The sequence below is a fragment of the Limanda limanda genome, chromosome 6 (assembly GCF_963576545.1).
Source record: "Limanda limanda chromosome 6, fLimLim1.1, whole genome shotgun sequence".
Classification (NCBI taxonomy): Eukaryota; Metazoa; Chordata; class Actinopteri; order Pleuronectiformes; family Pleuronectidae; genus Limanda; species Limanda limanda.
In genome coordinates, this window is record NC_083641.1 from 29,624,169 (window position 1) to 29,646,044 (window position 21,876).

The following is a 21,876-nucleotide window of genomic DNA, read 5'->3' on the forward strand; positions in this document are numbered from 1 at the left end:
GATTGAATGAATTCTGTAGTTTCATAGATTGAATGAATTCTGTAGTTTCATAGATTGAATGAATTCTGTAGTTTCATAGATTGAATGAATTCTGTAGTTCCATAGATTGAAATAATTCTGTAGTTTCATAGATTGAATGAATTCTGTAGTTTCATAGATTGAAAGAATTCTGTAGTTTCATAGTTTGAATGAATTCTGTAGTTTCATAGATTGAATAAATTCTGTAGTTTCATAGATTGAAAGAATTCTGTAGTTTCATAGATTGAATGAATTCTGTAGTTTCATAGATTGAATGAATTCTGTAGTTTCATAGATTGAATGAATTCTGTAGTTTCATAGATTGAATTAATTCTGTAGTTTCATAGATTGAATGAATTCTGTAGTTTCATAGATTGAATGAATTCTGTAGTTTCATAGATTGAATGAATTCTATAGTTTCATAGATTGAATGAATTCTGTAGTTTCATAGATTGAATGAATTCTGTAGTTTCATAGATTGAATGAATTCTATAGTTTCATAGATTGAATGAATTCTGTAGTTTCATAGATTGAATGAATTCTGTCGCTACATGCATCTCATTGGTTAAATGAAAAAATAAATAATTAGAAAATGCATTAAAACGAGTGCATGTCCGATCTCCTCCTCCTCAAACTGCCTGAAAGCAACAAAGAGTAGAAGTCAAATAATTGAATCTGGTCCGGGCCTCAGAGATTCTCAGAAAATATCGAGCGGACGACTTAACAATCGATATCACATGATATCAGAAGGACCCTGCTGCTTGATGCCCCCGACCCACCGGCCGTGGGACGCCCCCCCGACGGCGCCCTCCATTAGTTTCTACATGGGAGTCGCAGAGTGAAGCCTTGTGTGTGTGTGTGTGTGTGTGTGTGTGTGTGTGTGTGTGTGTGTGTGTGTGTGCTGTTTTGCATCTTGTGACAAAGTGTGTGTGAAAGAGTTTTATGTGTATACAGTAAAATTCTAAGTGTAGAAGCTGCTGTGCTGTAGTCTTTCCTGCAGGGGACATCCTGAAGACAGTGGGGGAGATTATCCTCTCACCCTTCTCCCTCTCTCTCTCTCCTCTTCTCTTTATTCTCTCCATCTTCAGCCCGTCATTTTACCCCCCCCTCCCCTCTGCTTCCTCTTCACTTTGTTTGTCACGTCTGGCACTTTCCTTCTTCTTCATCACGTCTATCACCTTTCATCCTCCCTCTCCTCCCTCATGGTTCTCAGTTTGTTACCGTCTCAGCTGTTCTGCTCAGGTTGAAGGGGGCGGGGTCAGAGTTTACCTGCCCACTCTGATTGGATCATCCAACTCATTCACCACTGGTGATTGATTTAATTTTAAAATATAAAACGCACGTAGCTATCACTCACGTTTGGACCCTGACAAACGCAAAACTGCAAAATGTATTGTATGTAAAAACCTACTGGGCAATAAACTGTGATTCTTATTCTGGAGGAGGAGGAGGAGGAGGAGGTCCACCTTCATCACCTTCATCACCTTCATCACCTTCATCACCTTCATCACCTTCATCACCTTCACCTCCTAGATTCCTAGTCCTGCTCTACAAACAGCCTGGATCCCGTCTGTGAGGAGTTCACACATGACGATTACAGATTCGGACTCTGATCTTGTGCTTTTGTCTGCGACTTCAAAACATCTTCACCAGGTGAAAATCAGATTCATAATGTTGAAGCGTGAATTTGCCTCAGTCCTGATTCAGTCGTCTCTGTTCAAGAGGAGGAGTCTCTTTACCAGTGGTCCACTCGTCTTCTCTCTGTCGTCTATATCAGCACATTGATCGTCCAAGAAGTCTTTTAACCTAATCACCAGTGGATTAGATGCTCTCTCTCTCTGTCTCTATCTCTCTCTCTCTCTCTCTCTCTCTCTCTCTCTCTCTCTCTCTCTCTCTCTCTCTCTCTCTCTCTCTCTCTCTCGTCACCCAGCTCTTCTCTCTGATTATTATTATTACTGTTCCATTATGACTCGGTTCTTGGCAGGAGGGATCCTCATCTCCATTTAATATGTCCACTGATAGAAGGATGAAATGATCACACACATTCTTACACACAGACACACACACATTCTTACACACAGACACACACACATTCTTACACACAGACACACACACATTCTTACACACAGACGCACTCCAGATGACTGCAGTCTCTTTGGGCTAATTATAGACGAGGATTTTAATAGGCCAGTGAAAGCCAAAATGAAATATGAAATACGTCCTTCGTAATTAATAAGCACCCGACATTCTGTCTATTGAAATGAACGAACCTGACACACACATTTTTGCTGGATAACACACACACACACATTCCTGTACATGCATGTTAAACACACATGCAATGTGTTTTTGTGTTTCAGTTACCAAACATATTGACTCAAATGAAGCTCAGATTAATGTCACTGAGTTGTGAATAATTCTCAAAGACTGTTACTCATTTAATTCAAATCATATCAGACAAAAGTATTAATTAATAAAAACATGATTGAACCACCGACAGAATAACAAATGAGTAAAGATGTTAAATGAAGAATCAAGAGAAAAAACACATTTTCTCACTTTCTTCCTCTAGAATCCAATCATGCAGATACAGCGGCTACACACAAACACACACACACACACACACACACACACACACACACACACACTGCAAACAGAAACAGATACACAAAGTCAAACAATACACTTAGAAAAACACACAAACATGCACACAGTGACAAAAGAGACAAAGGCAGATTATTCTCTTCTCCCTCTGAAAGGGATTAGTCAGATGCTGCTCTAATAGAAAAACTAGAATAAATAGTACACACACACAAACAGACACACACACACACACACACACACACAAGGTTTGTTAAGGATAAACACGGAGGATAAACACGGAGATTTGTTTTCTGCATTTATTTGTTACAACGTACAACTTTGAATAAACACTTTGTGGAGAAGTGAAGTTTCCTATGAGATGTGTTTAGCTGCGTTGTTGGTAGAAACAGAAACAGGAATCTGATTGGCTCCCGGGAGGAGAGCAGAGGGGAGGTGATACATAACAAGGAGACAAATGACTTTCAGCCTCCATTTAGAATGTGGGCAGAAGGAGTATGGCATCGGATCGGTGGGTCTGAAGTGAGTCAGATCAGATGTTGTCTCTGGCGAGGAAAGGTTGGATCGTCATGAACTCCTTTTCAGTTTGGATTTGTCAGTTATTTGATGTCTTGTTGCTGGGAAGTCGAGCGATGTCTTCTTTAGAAATCCATCCGACAGCCGTCGGACTCCGCAGGGTGAAGATCTCTCTGCCTCCTTCTGCACTGAAGTCTGATTCTGTGGCTCGAAGACGCCGAATCAAAGAGGAGAATCAGAGTTATTGTTTTGAAGTTGAAGTGTTTTCCTTCGTGACTCTCTGCGGTAACTTCCCCTGACAAACCTTCTGCAGTGTCGCCGCGGCTCCGCCCTCGTGGCCGATCACCATGCCAACCGCCACTCACTGATTAAACATCCGATAAGTGCGACCAGCAACTTGTCTGCTGCAGCCCACACACGTCTTAGTCACGGCCGCTCATCTGCAAGTCAGAGTGCCTCCGTGTCCTTCTGCTGAAAATCACTGGCATGAATATTCAACTTCATTTAAAGCTCAAGGGGAAATTAGATGTGGTGTGCCCCCCCCCCCTCTCCACGGGGGGTCAGAGGTCAGGAGGACACTTAACTTCTCCTCTTCAGGATGAAGTTGTTCAGCTCATGCAGCCTCCTGGCAGCTCAAAGTCCATTTTCATTTAGAGCAAATGTTTCTCCACAGACTTTCTTTGTGGGAGTAAAGGACAGATTGTGATGTATGAAAAATGAATTTGTATGAATATGTTGAAGAATGTGACCCTAACCCTAACAGGCGCTTTGTCTCTTAAAGACACAAAGTTACACACATACTGAGTTACTCACAAACCGAAAGGGAAGTCAAGACACGTAAATACAACTTAGAAAACAACGAGAAAATCCTGGGGTCAGAAATAATTTAGCTTTTCCAGTTGAATCTGGTGCCTGCAGCTTTATCATGGGGAGGAGGTGACCGACAGTATCAAGGAGTCACTCAGTGTTCACCAGTAAATATCTGTGACGCCTCTGTGTTCTAATGTGCTTCACCAACACTTTCATAGTAAACAGTTCTGGTCAGACTGTAGATGTTGACAAATCCTTCAGGAAGACAAATTCACAGGGAATTATGTTGGAAGAAAACAACTCCGACGAGACAATAAAACACTGTTGGACGGTCGAGTGTAATATTTGTCCTTCAGGTGGTGAAGACATTACAGAGACTGTTTGGAAATATGAAGGAGTCAGATATGTTTGTTTTCTGGTGGTTTTCAATCTGATTGTAGCTCCAGATCCTTTTCGTTCACCTGGAGCCGTCCTTCACAGTCGTTTGAATGATGACGATAGAATTCAGAAAGTCTCCTCGGGGGGGGGGCTGCAGTGTTTTCAGATTGTTTTTGTTTGGTTCATGTCATATCCATTAACATGGAGAGGACCTGGTTCACGACCTGCACTGCAGCCGTCTGAACATTAGTGGCCTTTATCGTCATTTCAGGACAAATACTCGGGTGAATTTGCAGACACTAGGTTTCCATAGTTACAAGTGTTTATCTTGAGAATAGCAACCAGATGTGGAACTGTCGATAATGTACATGATGCTGGAACATCTGTCTGCACACACACATCACAAGAAAAATATGAGTATAGAGTACCCTGTTGTTGTGCAATAGGAGTAGACTTGACGTTGGCTAATTATTAATAATCATGAAATATGATTATTAAAATAATAAAAATTATCTATCAAAACTAATTAAATTATTCATTGAAGATGATCAGTAATCAAATAACAATAAAACCACTAATGAGAAAATAGGAATTATCAATTAGAAAGTACAAGCTATCAATTAACAATGATAAGGTTATCAACCAAGAATAATGAAAATAATTAGTCAAAAACAATAAAATTATCAATTTAAGAATAATACTATCTATATTAATAATTGAGAAAGGGGGGGCACCACCCTGGTTTCCCAGGGGCCAACGATGTCAAGCTATAATTATCAGTCTCATAATGATAAATGTCAAATTAATAATGTCAATATTTTAATATTAACGATTACTTAATAAACAGTGAAGGCTTCTAAGTTTGAGCACAGGCGATCATAATCCAGCTGCAATCACATACATATGCACAAATAGTCACAGACTACAGATACTTTAATTACAAAAGTATTTATTAAAAAGGGGAAATAAAGTTATAATGTTATTCAATGATTTATCATTTTAACAAGCTCCGATATTTCAAAGGTAAACACAGCAGCAGCACTTATCACAATTCAGAAAATACATGGACAACCGGCGGTCTACCTATGTATGTCTGTCTCTGTGTGTGTGTGTCTGTGTCAAAGTGTCTCTCTGTGTGGGTGTGTCTATGTGTGTGTATGTGAAATAAAGTTAGTGTTATTTAATGATTTATCATTTCAACAAACTCCCATATTTCAAAGATAACAACAGCAGCTTATCACAATTTAGAACACGCATGTAACCTCTGGTCCATCTATGTGTCTCTGTGTGTGTGTATCTGTCTGTGTCTATCCATGTGTGTGTGTGTGTGTGTGTGAGAGAGAGAGAAAAAGAAGGGGCGTGGCGATGACGCAGTCACGTAGTGACATCATATCTAAGATGGAGGCCGATCATGATTCGTGGAATCAAGGCCTAAAAACTCTCAAAATGGCGGATTGACTACAAAACAAGATGGCGGAGCCGTTATGAATTTAGAGCCAGAATAGGAGGAGAGAGGGAGAGAAGGCGTGGCAATAATAGACTCAAGATGGTGGTTTAACTTAACGTTATCAAAAATGGAGAATATGTTAATGACACCATGTGGCCGGAGCGCACACTGGTGGTCGTCACATGAATTACACAAAGGAAATTTTAGACAAAGAGAATTCTTATCTCTGCTTGGCTTTGGGGCCGAATGGTTTCCAGATGTGTTCAGCCTCTCTAAGCATAGATTTAACTATGTGACATGAACTGTATTATAAATACAGGTCAGAAGTGTGTATAGGTCGGTTTAGAAGGAGAGAGAGAGAGAGAGAGAGAGAGAGAGAGAGAGAGAGAGAGAGAGAGAGAGAGAGAAAACATGTAAGGAGAGTTCAAAGAAGCTCTTAAAAATACGCCTGAGATGAGTTAACAGTGATTCACCCCTCAGTCCTCAAGCGAGCGTTGTGGGCCGAGGTTCTGATCGGTGAAATCACTGCAGACTCACACAAACGTTAACAGTGCGGGCGGAGGCGCTTCTCGCGGCCCTATTTACTGTAACACAAAAACATTGCCATCAAACCGGAAACCGGAAGTAGCGGCTCGGAGTAGTGGCCGGCTAAAACAATGGAACACAGAAGTTCCATCAACAAAATACACTCAAGTATTAAATCAACACGCTACATATTAAAACTAACATCTGCCCAGACAACATAAGCCTCTTACTGTGACCGTGATTTTGTGGGGTGCATGCGCATCGGCGCGAATCTCCCGGAGGTTCAGTGAATCGCTTGAAGTTTCTCAGACGGGCTCTCGTGAGCACCGCAGCTGGGCCGGAGCCGATCCGTCGTGCTCCGTGGCGAATGAGGTTTCGTCTTCTTCTGCAGCAGCGGAGCTCGTGCTCACTCACAGGAACGTGCGGCTGCTTGTAGCCGTTGTAGATCGTGTGGAGAAAGAATAAAAGTAAAGTCCGTGTGGAAAAGGAAACAGTCTGAGATCGTCCAGCGAGCAATTTCCTGTTTGGTCTTTCAAAGTTAAAACAGGAAAAGTCCTTTTCAAAATAAAACCGTCGACTAAGATAAAAGAATAAATTAATGAAATGAATTGAAATGAATAAAACAAAACATCTTATCGCCTCCATTAGCTTACTGGGTCGACTATGAAGACCCCCGGGGGGGGGTCTAGTGGCGACGTCAGCATCTGAGGAAAAGAGGAGGACAAAGAGAGTCTCTTAAAAATACCGAGTTAACTAGTAGAACCCCTAGGGGTTCTGTTGTTGCTTGGGCATCTGGGTGAAGAGAGAAAGGTTTCTGTGAGCTCAGCCTATTTAAGTCATGTTCTAGGTGACTCCCCCCTGGGAGGAGGGGTCAGGGGTCAGTGTGGCCCCCGGCCAATTAACTATCAGAATTTGGCCCCAAGGGGCGGGCTTCGCCCTCAGCGGACATCTCAGGTTTCATTTGGATCTCAGCAGAGCTGATTGCAGCATCTCCCACCAGGGCCTGCTGCTGGGGGGGGGTTGGAGTGTCGACACCCCGGAACACTCTAGGGCTGGTCTCAGGATCGCGTTTAGGCCTCACGTTTTATGGGCCTTTGTTGAAAACTCAGATCACTGGGACTCAGTCCCAACACTGTATATAAACTTACTAGGGCTGGGCAAGTTAACTCGTTTTAATCGAGTTAACTCAAGTGATGAGTTAACTCGATTGTTTATCCGCCAATTATTTTCTTTTTTCCTGTTCTGCAGCAGTCAGCAACAGACTTTCACAAAATAAAAGCCTGACTTTCACAATAAAACAATAAATAATCAAACCTGAGTTAATGCAAGATAAAATAATTAATCGAGTTAACTCATCACTTGAGTTAACTCGATTAAAACGAGTTAACTTGCCCAGCCCTAAAACGTACACACACAGACACACCCAGTGGCAGGAGGCTGACCTCCAGAGGACGGCGAGGATCTGACCTCTGACCTCACTGCAGCAGCAGAAAGGAAAAGTTCCACATATCTTCATTACATTATTACAAGTTAATAATTGTTCTCACATGCCTGCTCTCTCCTTTCTGAATCTTTGCTGCACAATCAGTGCTGACACAAACCTCTTCTTGACAAAGTTAATATTTAACATAACTTATCTTTACTCTTGCAGAACGACCTCTGAACTTTGAACACTGATCAGATAACGATATATTCAAGCAGATATTTCACAACCAAGTCTCTTGTCTGTGTGAGCTTGTTGCTGCCAAATGACTTTTGACCAGTTATCAAATCCAAGGCTTGAATTACTTTTTACAATCGTGTCCTGACACACCAGAGAAACCAGGAAGCATTTGTTCCTCCCTGAAGAGACGCAGGCTGAAAACCAGACGATCACATTCACCTTCCAAACCAAACTAAACCAAACCAGACCAGACGTCCTGAGTGAGTCCAGCTACAGGAGAGAAGAGTCAAACTACAACCTGCCGACGCTCCACACACTGACCGTGAGTTTAACAAACACCTCGACTCAGAGGGGAAGTGAACCTCAGTGAAGTCAAGTGTAATATTTGTCCTTCAGGTGGTGAAGACATTACAGAGACTGTTTGGAAACATGAAGGAGTCAGACATGTTTGTTTTCTGGTGGTTTTCAATCTGATTGTAGCTCCAGATCCTTTTCGTTCACCTGGAGCCGTCCTTCACAGTCGTTTGAATGATGACGATAGAATTCAGAAACTAGACGTCTCCTCGGGGGGGGGGGGGGGCTGCAGTGTTTTCAGATTGTTCTTGTTTGGTTCATGTCCCATCCATGAACATGGAGAGGACCTGGTTCATGACCTGTACTGCAGCCGTCTGAACATTAGTGGCCTTTATCGTCATTTCATGACAAATACTCGGGTGAATTTGCAGACACGTGGTTTCCATAGTTACAAGTGTTTATCTTGAGAATAGCAACCAGATGTGGAACTGTCGATTATGTACATGATGCTGGAACATCTGTCTGCACACACACATAACAAGAAAAATAAATATGAGTACTCTGTATATAAACGTACACACACACACACAAACACACACACACACACACAGACACACACAGTAACGCCCAGTGGCAGGAGCCGTGTGGGTCAGAGGGTCGGAGGCTGACCTCCACAGGACGGCGAGGATCTGACCTCTGACCTCACTGCAGCAGCAGAAGGGAAAAGTTCCACATATCTTCACTACATTATTACAAGTTAATAATTGTTCTCACATGCCTGCTCTCTCCTTTATGAATCTTTGCTGCACAGACAGTGCTTACACAAACCTCTCCTTGACAAAGTTAATATTTAACATATCTTATCTTTACTCTTGCAGAACGACCTCTGAACTTTGATCACTCAGCAGATCAAGATCCTATTCAAGCAGCTATTTCACAACCAAGTCTCTTGTCTGTGTGAGCTTGTTGCTGCCAAATGACTTTTGACCAGTTATCAAATCCAAAGCTTTAATTACTTTTTACAATCGTGTCCTGACACACCAGAGAAACCAGGAAGCATCTGTTCCTCCCTGAAGAGACGCAGGCTGAAAACCAGACGATCACATTCACCTTCCAAACCAAACTGAACCAAACCAGACCAGACGTCCTGAGTGAGTCCAGCTACAGGAGAGAAGAGTCAAACTACAACCTGCCGACGCTCCACACACTGACCGTGAGTTTAACAAACACCTCGACTCAGAGGGGAAGTGAACCTCAGTGAAGTTCATGGAGCTGTGACTGACTGACTGTCTGTTTTCAGCTTCACCTGGAGACTCAATGGCTTCCAGATTAGAAGAAGATCTCTGCTGCTCCGTCTGCCATGATGTCTTCAGAGATCCTGTCATTCTGTCATGTAGCCACAGCTTCTGTAAAGACTGTGTGAAGAGCTGGTGGAAAGACAAAGAAGTAAAAGAGTGTCCACTTTGTAAGAGAAGATCTTCAAGGTCATTACCACCTTTTAACCTGGTGTTAAAGAACCTGTGTGAGACCTTCTTACAGGAGAGAGATCAGAGCTCTTCACCTGCTCTCTGCAGTCTGCACTCAGAGAAACTCAGACTCTTCTGTCTGGACCATCAGCAGCCAGTGTGTGTCATCTGCAGAGATTCAGAGAAACACACCGACCACAGATTCAGACCCATCGATGAAGCTGCACAACAACACAAGAAGCAGCTTCAGGAAACTCTGGAGCCCTTGAAGAAGAAGTTACAGAGTTTTGAACGTGTTAAAGTAGAGTTTGAACAAACAGCAGAACACATTAAGGTCCAGGCCGGACTCACAGAGACGCAGATCAAGGAGCAGTTTAAAAAGCTTCATCGGTTTCTGGAGGAGGAAGAGGAGGCCAGGATGGCTGCACTGAGGGAGGAAGAGGAGCAGAAGAGTCGGATGATGAAGGAGAAGATTGAGGATCTGAGCGAAGACATAATTGCTCTTTCAGACACAATCAGAACCACAGAGGACGAGCTGAGAGCTGAAGACGTCTCGCTCCTGCTCAACTACAAGGCTGCAGTGGAACGAGTCCAGCAGCGCCCCCTGCTGGATGATCCACAGCTGGCCTCAGGAGCTCTGATAGACCAGGCCAAACATCTGGGCAACCTGAGCTTCAACATCTGGAACAAGATGAAGGACGTGGTCTCCTACAGTCCTGTAGTTCTGGACCCAAACTCTGCTCATCCAGTACTCGTCCTGTCTGAAGATCTGACCAGTTTGAGACAAGGAGAGGAGCAGAAGCTTCCTGACAATCCAGAGAGGTTTGATTATTACGCCTTAGTCCTGGGATCTGAGGGTTTTAACTCAGGGACTCACAGCTGGGACATCCTGGTTGGAGACAGTACTTACTGGACACTGGGTGTGACAGCAAAGTCTGTCCAGAGGAAGAGAGTCGATCTGTCTGGATTATGGGTAATAGGGTTCGTTGAAGGTGAATACTTCGCACTGTCACCATCAGGATCATCTGATCTCTCTGTGCAGAAGATCCAGAGGATCAGAGTGAAACTGGACTGGAACAGAGGAGAACTGTCGTTCTCTGATCTTGATACTAACAAACACATTCACACCTTCAAACACACTTTCACTCAGAAGATGTTTCCATGCTTTAACATTGTAGATGATCATCACCCAGTGAAGCTGTTACCTGTGAAAGTCTCTGTGACACTGGATCAGAGCCGTTAGAGATAAAGATTTTATTAATCATGTTTATTTCTTTAAGAGAAATCTGCTGAATTTAAATGTTAAACTCGTTATTCTAAAGTTTTGTTTATTTCTCCTTTTACTTCTCACTCATTTTTATTTCTCCTGTCGACTTTTCCACGTGTGTAAAAAGATTTAATTATTTTCTGATCTTTATCTTTGGTTTGTTTTTTACTTTCATGGAAAATGTTTTCTATCATTTAGATTTTGTGTGGATCCATGAAGTCGAGCAAACTGATGAAGATCCACATAAAAACACATTTATCAATAACAGCTGATCATTGTTCACATTCATCAAACTTTATTAAAACTCACACATGAGACATGATTCATGTTTAATCACATAAAGTCTGTTCACATATGAAATAATCCAACATATATGAACATTTGTCTGTTTGATGGGATGAAGCCAAAATGATTCTGTCTGTAAAAGTGTTTATTCAACAGCAGCCGAGTGATGTGATTTTAATATTGTGATCAAAATAATAAAAACTATGAAACAGAAACAGAGTTATGACAGTGTTTCTGTGTTTGTGTGTGTCTGTGTGTGTCTATGTGTGTGTGTGAGAAGCCTTTAGAGACGAAAAGTGCTCTATAGTCAGAGAGACAATTTCCTATTTGGCAGAAATCAACACACATCAATCTGACACTCACATAGAGACACACACACACACACATACACACACCTGCAAACACACAAGTACCATGTGCATGCATGGATGGATTTTACAACACACCAAGGTCATGCACCACTTACCCTGACTCACACAATACACAGACACACACAGCACTGGCCCCACCTCTCTCACTTCCAGCTGACCGGCTGTCACAGAGAGACAGAGGACAGACTGAGGAGAAGACGTCTCTCTACCCTGTCTGTTGTTCTGTTTGTCTCTGTGGACCCGCCCCCCCCCCTCTTAACGACACCCCTTGCTTCTCTTCCTGGATTTGTGTTTGTGTTGGAAGCAAACACGAGTCTGAAGAGGGAGGAGCCTCTCGTTTTATTCAGTCATGCTGCATTAAGAGAGTTACACAAACCTGGAGGGAGGGAGGGAGGGAGGGAGGGAGGGAGGGAGGGAGGGAGGGAGGGAGGGAGGGAGGGAGGGAGAGAGAGAGAGAGAGAGAGAGAGAGAGAGAGAGAGAGAGAGAGAGAGAGAGAGAGAGAGAGAGAGAGAGAGAGAGAGAGAGAGAGAGAGAGAGAGAGAGAGAGAGAGAGAGAGAGAGAGAGAGAGAGAGAGAGAGAGAGAGAGAGAGAGAGAGAGAGAGAGAGAGAGAGAGAGAGAGAGAGAGAGAGAGAGAACACTGCCTAGTTTCTGACATATTGCAGATGAATTAATATTCTTACATAACGAGTTAACTAGTCTCTTCTGTGTATGGACCCTACCCCCCTCCCCCCCCCCTTGACCAGTGAAGTAAACTTACATCTTTTCTGTATTTTTCGTATCAGACGACGTGAAGAATCTACAGTAATGAGTCACTGTCGTGGTTCTTCATCATATAAATACAAGGATTCATCACAGATTCCTGTGTGTTTCCACCTGATGAACTGAATTGATCGATGAATCAAATCAAGACTGTTCACGCAAAGGTGACACTGTTTGTATCAGTGTGTTGTTTTGTGCGACGTGATGAAGACGTCCTTATAAAAGCCAACATCATGTAAAGTGTATGAATGTGTGATATTCCCGTTAAAGCTGGATTAGTTCTGAGCATGTGTGGATGAGTGTGTGTCTGTGTGTGTTGAATACACAGTGTGTATGTGTGTTGTGTGTCTGTATGTCTGTCTGTCGGCCCTAATGCTAACATTCATGACTCAGCATTTCTCTTGTTTACTTCTTTACTTATCGTTGAAACTGTGTCGCGTCATCAGCAGAAAAACTTTCCTGGCTGCGTTTCATGAGCTCTGAGGAGGAGAACCTCTCACTACTGAGAGTGTGAGTCTCCTCGTGAATCTGCCCCCCAAATTTTTTAAATTGGTTTGCTCAAAAGCAACATTTTGTTATTGAAATAGCAGCTTTAGAATCCGTCCGATGGTAAATTGAGTTAAAAAGGGAGAAAGGATTCAAGGCCTGTTCCCAGAATGAGCAGCTTCGGGTTTCTGGCTCGTACGATATCCTGCAACGAGCGAATTCTAGTCTTCAGATTATTCTCTCCATCCCCTGAGTGGACTTTAGTTTAAGTGAAGCAACGTAAAGTTGACCTCTTCATGTTTGGTATAAGGTGGAAGTGTAACCTTAGATTATTGAAGGGTACTTATTGTCTATTGGAAATGAATTAAAGTGAGAACACTTGTATCTGGTTTCTCTGCTGCTTTAACTGCAGCTGTGTCTCTGCTCTCTTACTGCTCAGTTCTAAAATTACACAAACCCACTAAGTCAGGAACAAATGAACTGCCGCCTGTGTTTACCTCCACTGAGCTCAAAGTGAAACATGGGACCTCCTATCACGTGTCACCAGGAAACACTGCGGGCGCCGCCCCAGATGAGGTGGACTTCCTGCAGCGAGCAGAGGCGGCTGGAGCCATGAGATACTGAAACCTGGTTCTCTGGTGTTAGGGAGAGAAGATGAACCTGAAAGTGTTCGAGCTCAAACTCCTGAACAGCGAAGGCTTCATTTAACCTTTAATCCATATCCCAGAAAGGCACCCTCTCAAAATGAGAACAACTAGGTCTTCGCTTAGGAGGATTTTCTCTTCATGAAACCATCTATTAAGCTCATGAACACACACACACACACACACACACACACACACACACACACACACACTCTGAGCCTCCTGTGTGATGTGAGAGATTCTGTCTCCACATCAGACGTCTGGCTTTTAAAAACTCAAGTAGTTCAATTCCATTGGGCTGCAGACGGCCTGAGAAGGGTCTGGATGATCTTCACTGTCTGATGAGATTCTCTCTGCGATGAGTTGAGAGGAGGAAGGAGAATGAAGGGAAAGAAGCGTAGAGGAGGAAGGGAGGAACTGAGAAAGGGAGAAAAGGGGGAGGAAGAGAAGAGGAGCTGATCCATCGTTTACTCTCTTTGATTGAATCCCTCTCTCTCAGCATCTTCCTCTCTGTCTAAAATGGGGAGGAAGAGAAGAGAGGACAAAATGGGGGAGGAAGAGAAGAGGAGCCTCACTGATCCATCGTTTACTCTCTTTGATTGAATCCCTCTCTCTCAGCACCTTCGCTCTCTGTCTCCCAGAATCTCCCTCAACGCCTCCTCCGTCTCTCTCCCAGTGTTTATAACTCATCCATCAGATCCACAGACGTGCAGATGGAACAAAAACTCTCCTCTGTAATTTATTCTGCTGCTTCTGCCTTCGTTTATTCCTTCTCCTCTGTGACGACGTCCATTTGTCAGGCGCGTCTGCCTCTTTCAAAATGAATCCATTTGCCTCCGAGTGGCTGCGTCTCGGCGTTTCTTCATCGCACTGAGACGCCGTTTGGCAACAAATGCTAAGAGACGTGTGGTGAGAGCTCGGTGGGTTCAACTCTATCCTCACAACATGGACTCTGACTCATGGCTTCGTCCACGCGTCATCGACTCCTCCCACTTGCTAACTGTGATGAATAAGGTTGAGCGATGGCGTGAAGACGAGCAGCCTCATCTGTTCAGAAGGCTGTTTACATCCTGAGACCTTATTTTAATGCGGCCTGTTGTTTTACTTGTGGTTCTAACGGCTTCTTTTCACAACTGGAAGATCCTGTTTTTGACGGGTTGATAATTTTGTATGAAAAGAAGACTTTAGTTTTTCTGAGGCAATCGACCAAAGGCACCAATGAATATAGTTTTATATTCTAATACTTTGTGTGCGTCTAAAACCTGATGTGTCTGGTTCCTCTGAGCCAAGGAGCTCTGCATGTAGTTCACCTACAACTATTAAACACATCCGTGAGTCATGCTGTCACTCTGGTTGACACGTTTCTACACAATGAACACACACACACACAGACATACACAAAAACACACTTACACACACACTAGTTTATTAAGACTCAATCCCTGACACACTGTCCTTCGACCCCTGGAGCACCAGTTAATCCGCCGCTGAAAATAGTCCCAGAGAGATGAGCTATTTCTTGTAGTTTGACGGTGTCTTTGTGTATTTCTATGTGTTTTTATTTATTTGATAGGCTCAGTGTTCAATCAACAGACAACAGGGGATCTGCAGTGTGGCTTTGCGTGAACTTTGACCCCTGATATGGGATATTGTGTTACCAGGCTTGTGTGACCGGGCCCTTAGCTGAACAGGTGCTGTCCTGAACCAGTTCGTCCACCTGGAATAAAAATATAATGACATATCTTACATAATTGCAACAAATCTGGATAATTCATGTGCATTATATACCCATGATTAAAGCATTAAACACAATGGATGACCCAGGGTTAAAGGATCCATGTCCTCATTGGTCAGCGCTGATGGAATCAAACCTTGTACGCTGTTGGTTTTGTTCTCCTCCTGGGATCATATGTATATTTAACAATGTGTGAGATGTAAACTGGAAATAACTGTTGCTCCATTTCAGTGATGATACAAGTTGTGACGAATAACCTTGTGTGTTGTTCTTCTTCAGGTGTCAGGAAGGATTGACCTGGCGACCAGATGACACAAAGGTAAGAGATTAACTGTGAAACGTGAGATTAACCCTGAAGAATGATGACAGACGACAGACCTAGGATCTGTTCTTGGTTTGTTAATGTCATTTGTACATTAGAGGACATGAGGGTGTGTTAGTTTGTGTACCAGTGGACCAGTGGTGGTGCAGGTACCATGTGCTGTCACAGTGCTGGGTGATAGTTCAGTGTCACGACTGCAGGACCTGCTCTACAGCTGCTGGAGGTTCGGATCTAGTTTCAGTCTCATGTCATCTTTGTGGATGTGGGTTTGTTTTTGTTGAGGAGCATGTTTGGATTCAGAGGGACGGGGTTAGTCATCTGTCCACTGCTCCTTGTGTACTCATGTGATGCTGTGGGACTGATAGAACCAACATGTGCAAGTTGTGTTGTGTCTGGACGCAGAGATGGAGAGAGACATATGATCTGTTGTAGGAAATATCTTCCATCTGCTGTTATTCAGGTTTTTATGTGAATGTAAAAGTTCTTCAAATTTCCCCCTTTCGGAGACAAAGCCACGTCAAATATGAACAGAAACATTTCAGAGGAGTTCATCTTTCCAATCAGAGCAGACTGGTCTTTACTGGGAGGGTCCACAAAGAGACAGGAGATCAATCCAAGTATTTGAGACAGAGGCTGAAAAGAGGAGCTGCAGCGATGGACAGACTGAGGAGAGAGATGAGTTTTCTGAACATTAGAGCATTTAAACCATTTCCAGCAATAACACTCATTTAAATCATAAGCCTGAACATGTTTAAATGTCTTTAGCTACCTGCAACCAGTCCAACCAGACCTGCACCAGTCCAGACGCTGCTGGTTCTGGACTCTGCTGGTTCTGGACTCTGCTGGTTCTGGACTCTGCTGGTTCTGGACTCTGCTGGTTCTGGACTCTGCTTCCTGAGTGAAGTTTGTTCCCCACAGTGTGAATCTGTCACATGATGGAAGATGTTCCCATTCAGTCTCATCCACACTGTAACTGAGCCGTTCACACACATCTGAGAACACACGCCTCCGCTGGTGATTCCTGTGATTACCATGAAGGAGTTCCTGTCTCTGCTGTCTGTTGGGTTTCATTCTGCAGATACACCTGAACTCAACGTTGCTGCTTTTAGAGACACACTGTCGTCATCAACCTTTATTAAAAAAACCTCTTCCCACTGGTGTTGCGTTAGCCAAGTCTTTATCTTTAATTAAAGCTTAAAGACGAAGCTTCATTGATCCCCACGAGCAAAGCCAATCAATTGTCAGAGCAGTAAATTGATGCCCTGACATGTCGGTCGACTGAGACTGATTCTGAGAAAGTCTGAGTGATATATTTTTAGCTCTCGTTGAGAATCAGAGTAAAATAAATCTCCACACTGCAGCGTTACAAATTGTGACCATCTCGCTCACAAATCATCTTTACAACAGAGGATAAGATTTAGCTTATCGTACGTTATCGCATCTGCATGTTGAAAACCTTCAGGTGAGCAGAGGAATATAAAGATATCCACATTTCTAAAAGCAAAATACTTTGATGTAGCTCGATGAGGAGAAAAGTAAAAGAGATGTTAAAAAGTTACCCAGTGTAAAACAACTATCTATCTATCTATCTATCTATCTATCTATCTATCTATCTATCTATCTATCTATCTATCTATCTATCTATCTATCTATCTATCTATCTATCTATCTATCTATCTATCTATCTATCTATCTATCCATCCATCCATCCATCCATCCATCCATCCATCCATCCATCCATCCATCCATCCATCCATCCATCCATCCATCCATCCATTCGTCCACTATCTATCTATCTATCTATCTATCTAACTATCTAACTATCTAACTACCTATCTATCTATCTATCTATCTATCTATCTATCTATCCATCTATCTATCTATCTATCTATCTATCTATCTATCTATCTATCTATCTATCTATCTATCTATCTATCTATCTATCTATCTATCTATCCATCCATCCATCCATCCATCCATCCATCCATCCATCCATCCATCCATCCATCCATCCATCCATCCATCCATTCGTCCACTATCTATCTATCTATCTATCTATCTATCTATCTAACTATCTAACTATCTAACTACCTATCTATCTATCTATCATCTATCCATCTATCTATCTATCTATCTATCTATCTATCTATCTATCTATCTATCTATCTATCTATCTATCTATCTATCTATCTATCTATCTATCTATCTATCTATCTATCTATCTATCTATCTATCTATCTATCTATCTATCTATCTATCTATCCATCCATCCATCCATCCATCCATCCATCCATCCATCCATCCATCCATCCATTACTTGTGGAACCAAGTGTTCTTGAAACTTTAAGGAAGTTTATTATCTTGAATCTTTACTTTCTTCTTGGGACGCACTTCCTGTCACATCACTGGGACCTTTCCTGTGGTATTGGTTGCTATGGTTACTTGTGATGAGCAGATCTTATGCTAGTGACAGCAAACAGATAAATGTTGTATTTTCCATGTGAACACATCTAGGAATGTATTCGTGCTCAGTTTACATGAACAAGTGTGAACGATTAACCTACAGGTCACTCACACGTCTGTTTAGCAGAAAGACGATTTAATGATAAAAAGAGTCAACATGTCCGCCTCGGTCTCCATGGAAACTAGAACTGAGCGTGTGTGGTAACATTTAACTTTGAGATGTAAAATGTTGCTGAAAGAGATAACAACACAATGGATGTCTCAGTTAAATCATCTTTTTACGTAGTGTTTATTGGCAGTTGATAAATCAGCCTTTAGGTGCATTACTGCCACCAAGTGGACTGGAGTGTCAACACCGGCTCTGTCTTCACTTTCATTTGTCCCCCCCGACTTTCTCCCCTTGAGGTCCTACTCTGCACTTTACTTTGTGTAGTTTGTGAACACTTTATACCACATGTGTGTGTGTGCGTGCACAGTATATGTGGAGTGTGAGCTAATTTATGTTCCTAGCATTTAGAATATGTTTCATTTATGCTAATGCGTCCGTGTGTTTAATACAAGTTTGCACCTGCGTCTCCATCGTCCTCCTGTAACGACTCAGGCCCGAGGCGGAGGAGCACTTCCTGTCTGTGAAGAGGCAGCCGTCACCATGGAGACGGAGCAGTGAGAAGAGAAGTCGGGTGTCTATGAAAACCTGAAACGAGACGTAACAGGTCCAGACATCACAAAGTTTAACTGGTGGAATGGTTTCTGGATTTGCCGTCACCTCAGAATCCGACCTGTTATTTTCATAGCTGGGGGGGAGGTGGGGGGGCTAATGGAGTCTGGTTAAATAGGTTTGACTTATTTAAGATGTAAAGTCGTATCATGTCCCAGCAGAGTTCAGACGAGGCTTCGACTCTCAGCACATTGGTGCTTTTCAAATGTTTTTTTAATGTAATAATGATGTAATGTGCTGCAGAAACCATAATTTTGTACATTGATTTAAATGAGTAATGCTGTGGAGTCAGATTTCCTTTGGTCGGCTCCTCATAAACTATTTATTTTTTAATATAAACTGTTCATCATGAGAAATAAAAACTGGAAGGTATAATCGTCTCTTCCACTGCATGAAAAGAAGCGTTTGTGTCAATCTGTGTCGCAGAGAAGTGTTGGCACATCCTTCGGTTAACGACTTTCACACGTATCTGCAGGCAGCAAAGGAAACGCTCAGGGTTCCTGCAGTTGTCAAGCCTGTGAGCTGTTGAGATTTGACCCCCCCTGCTCCAACTCCTAGAGGACGCTTTCACATGCAAATGACAATGCTCTGAGCTTCACAAATGCAAATCAGTTTCCCTGAGAGCAGATAACACCAATGTGTTAGAGGCACCAACAAACTATCTGGCTGAGTAAACCAGGCTTAAAATAAATATTAAACCTGAAATTTTAAATTGTTCTTAAGTAAGTAAGTGTGCTATAATGAATTATATTGTATACCACGAACAAAGGTCAATGCAGTCAAAAGAAATGAAACAATGCACTTTATTTCAAATTTTTATTGTCATCCAAAACAATCCTAAATCTCAACAACTGTATAGAGTGGCATGATTACAGTCACTTTTTCAATTGTGCTGGTTAAATGCACAGAGGAAGTGTAAACCACACCTCTTCCAGCAAATAAATGATGCTGGGTATGATCATCTGTGTCCTGTAAGCTCCAAACTTCTACTGGCTTTCCATAAAAATATCTGTCCTCCCAAAATACTGGCATCAAATTCACATGTCAATGGCAAACTAAGCTGTTCCATGAATTATAAATGGAACCTTTTCACCACTACTTTCAAAATTGCTATGAAACATTCATTGATTTAATGATTTATTTTTTCAGTGTAATATTTAATCCCCCATGGACTGCACAGTGACAAAACACAGCAGCCGGCTGTTTGGATACAACATACATCTCCACTCAGTTTGATTATTATTTTAAATATAAAGGAGACACAATATAGAGCTTAAATTCCTTCATAATTTGAACTTCAATTGTCTAATTGTTGTTATTAAACTTTCTCAGTATTCCATTAAAACAGTCAACACTTTTATCCAAAGCGACTTACAATAAGTGCATTCAACTATAAGGTTACGAACACAGAACAGCATGAGTGAATCATGTGTGTAAATTTACTAAACACCACAAAAAATAAACCTGGCCTCAGTCAAATACTTATCCCATGAAGTAACCGCTGCTCACGTCACCCGCTCGCGTCATCAGCTGATGGACTCGTCCAATCAGAGCCTCGTAAACGCCGTGCAGCAGCGTCGAGTGTCCCGCAGACAGGAAGCGGGTCGTGTTTAGCTTGTCCCGTACGAGTGACTCTGTCTTCGGGGTAAATAACTTGCTGAAGTCGACACGACGCTGTTCCCTGGAGGAGAAGATGAGTGCGTGTGGAGGCAGAGCCGCGGGCCCGGTGTGGACGAGTCGAGGCGGAGAAGACGGAAGCACAGTCCCTGAGTTACGGTGAGCTAGAGACGCCATGCTAACCACTAAGCTAACTGGTACATCTGAAAGCATGTCCGCCACTCTTTGGGATAGCGAGAAAGTTGCTAAAATACGAATACAGCATCGAGTGCTGGAGCAGATCTAGTGCATGTGTAAATATGTATGAATTACTTAGATGTAACAGTTTGTTCTCGTTAAGTTTTTTCATCAACGTGAATTTTTTCTGTATGTTTTCACAGCCTCAGCCCCCCCCCCCCACACACACACAAACAAAGAGGCGTTAGGCTGAGACGCTGAAAGTCCGGATTTAAAGTGCAGAAAATTAAGCCATTGAATGTAAGTAACTGTTTATGAATTGTTTTGGTGTTTTTTTGCTGTGGATCTTCCAACGGTGATGCAGCGCGGCTATTTCCGTTTATTAATAATAAAGTCATGTTACATGTGTTGTTTTCCAGCTGTCGTCCATGACGTACAAAGACACACTATGAGCCGGTATGATCCGACCAGACCTTACATCAGCATTGAGGAGTTGTCGGAGAAGAAAGAGGGTAAGGTTATATTCATTAAATAATTTTCCAGTTACATGTAAAGGTGTATGTTGTCATTGAACTGTGCTAATTTTACTGAATGTGTTTACAGCTGATTGAAGCGGGACAGATGACATGGATCCATCCTTCCACAGCCAGGAGTGCACCGACCTGTGTCCCACACTTCATATAAGACTGGAAGCTACACTGGATCTCACAGCTACACACCACAGACGTCTACACACTGGAGAAGAGTCCCACAAAGAAGTCATGACCCAGAGGCTGCAGAGAAACATTTCAAGCCTCACCTGAGATTTTGTACAATATTTTTGCTGTATGTAAATAAAGCTTTCACTCCACATATACCTTGTTCACATTTGTTCCCTGTACAATATGTTCACCTATAGCATCAAGCATCACATGAATGTTTAGTTTTAATTAACTGCAGTGCTTTTGGTAAAGGCTTACTTATAAATAATAATAAATATTGATATATACATTTTTATTATAAATATTGTGTGGGAGGGGCTTACCCCACGTGCGGAATGCTGTGACCCCACGTGTGCACTGCAATGACCCATAAGGTGACCAATAGCAACACTTCTACCAGCCAATCACGAGTGACATTAGTTTCAAGGGTCTGTGGTTTCCTCCAATGGTGAGTAGAGAGAGGTTCTAGCCAGCGGCTGGACTCCGATTCATATGCTAATTAGATCACACGTCGCGATCGGTCCGCGCGGCGGCGCGAGCCCCCCCGCGGCTCTCTCCTTTGTTCTCCAAATCCCCCTTAAGGTCCGCAAACGCCGATAGACCCACCTTG

At 42.6% G+C, this 21,876-nt stretch overlaps 1 protein-coding gene and 1 long non-coding RNA gene across 2 annotated transcripts; both read left to right on the forward strand.

Annotated features, from left to right (window-relative positions):
* Positions 1 to 9,569: 9,569 nt before the first annotated feature.
* On the forward strand, positions 9,570 to 11,414 carry LOC133003098 (nuclear factor 7, brain-like). Its single transcript, XM_061072695.1, has one exon. The coding sequence runs from the start codon at positions 9,570 to 9,572 to the stop codon at positions 10,959 to 10,961; it is 1,392 nt and encodes a 463-aa protein (XP_060928678.1). The 3' UTR covers positions 10,962 to 11,414.
* Positions 11,415 to 20,995: 9,581 nt separating this feature from the next.
* On the forward strand, positions 20,996 to 21,419 carry LOC133003108 (uncharacterized). The gene is made up of 2 exons (XR_009678269.1): positions 20,996 to 21,077; positions 21,169 to 21,419. It is a non-coding gene; the product is annotated as an uncharacterized LOC133003108 (long non-coding RNA).
* Positions 21,420 to 21,876: the final 457 nt, after the last annotated feature.

What these genes read in the sequence shown, in the direction of transcription:
- LOC133003098 (XM_061072695.1), top strand. Translation starts at nt 9,570, where the DNA reads ATGGCTTCCAGATTAGAAGAAGATCTCTGCTGCTCCGTCTGCCATGAT.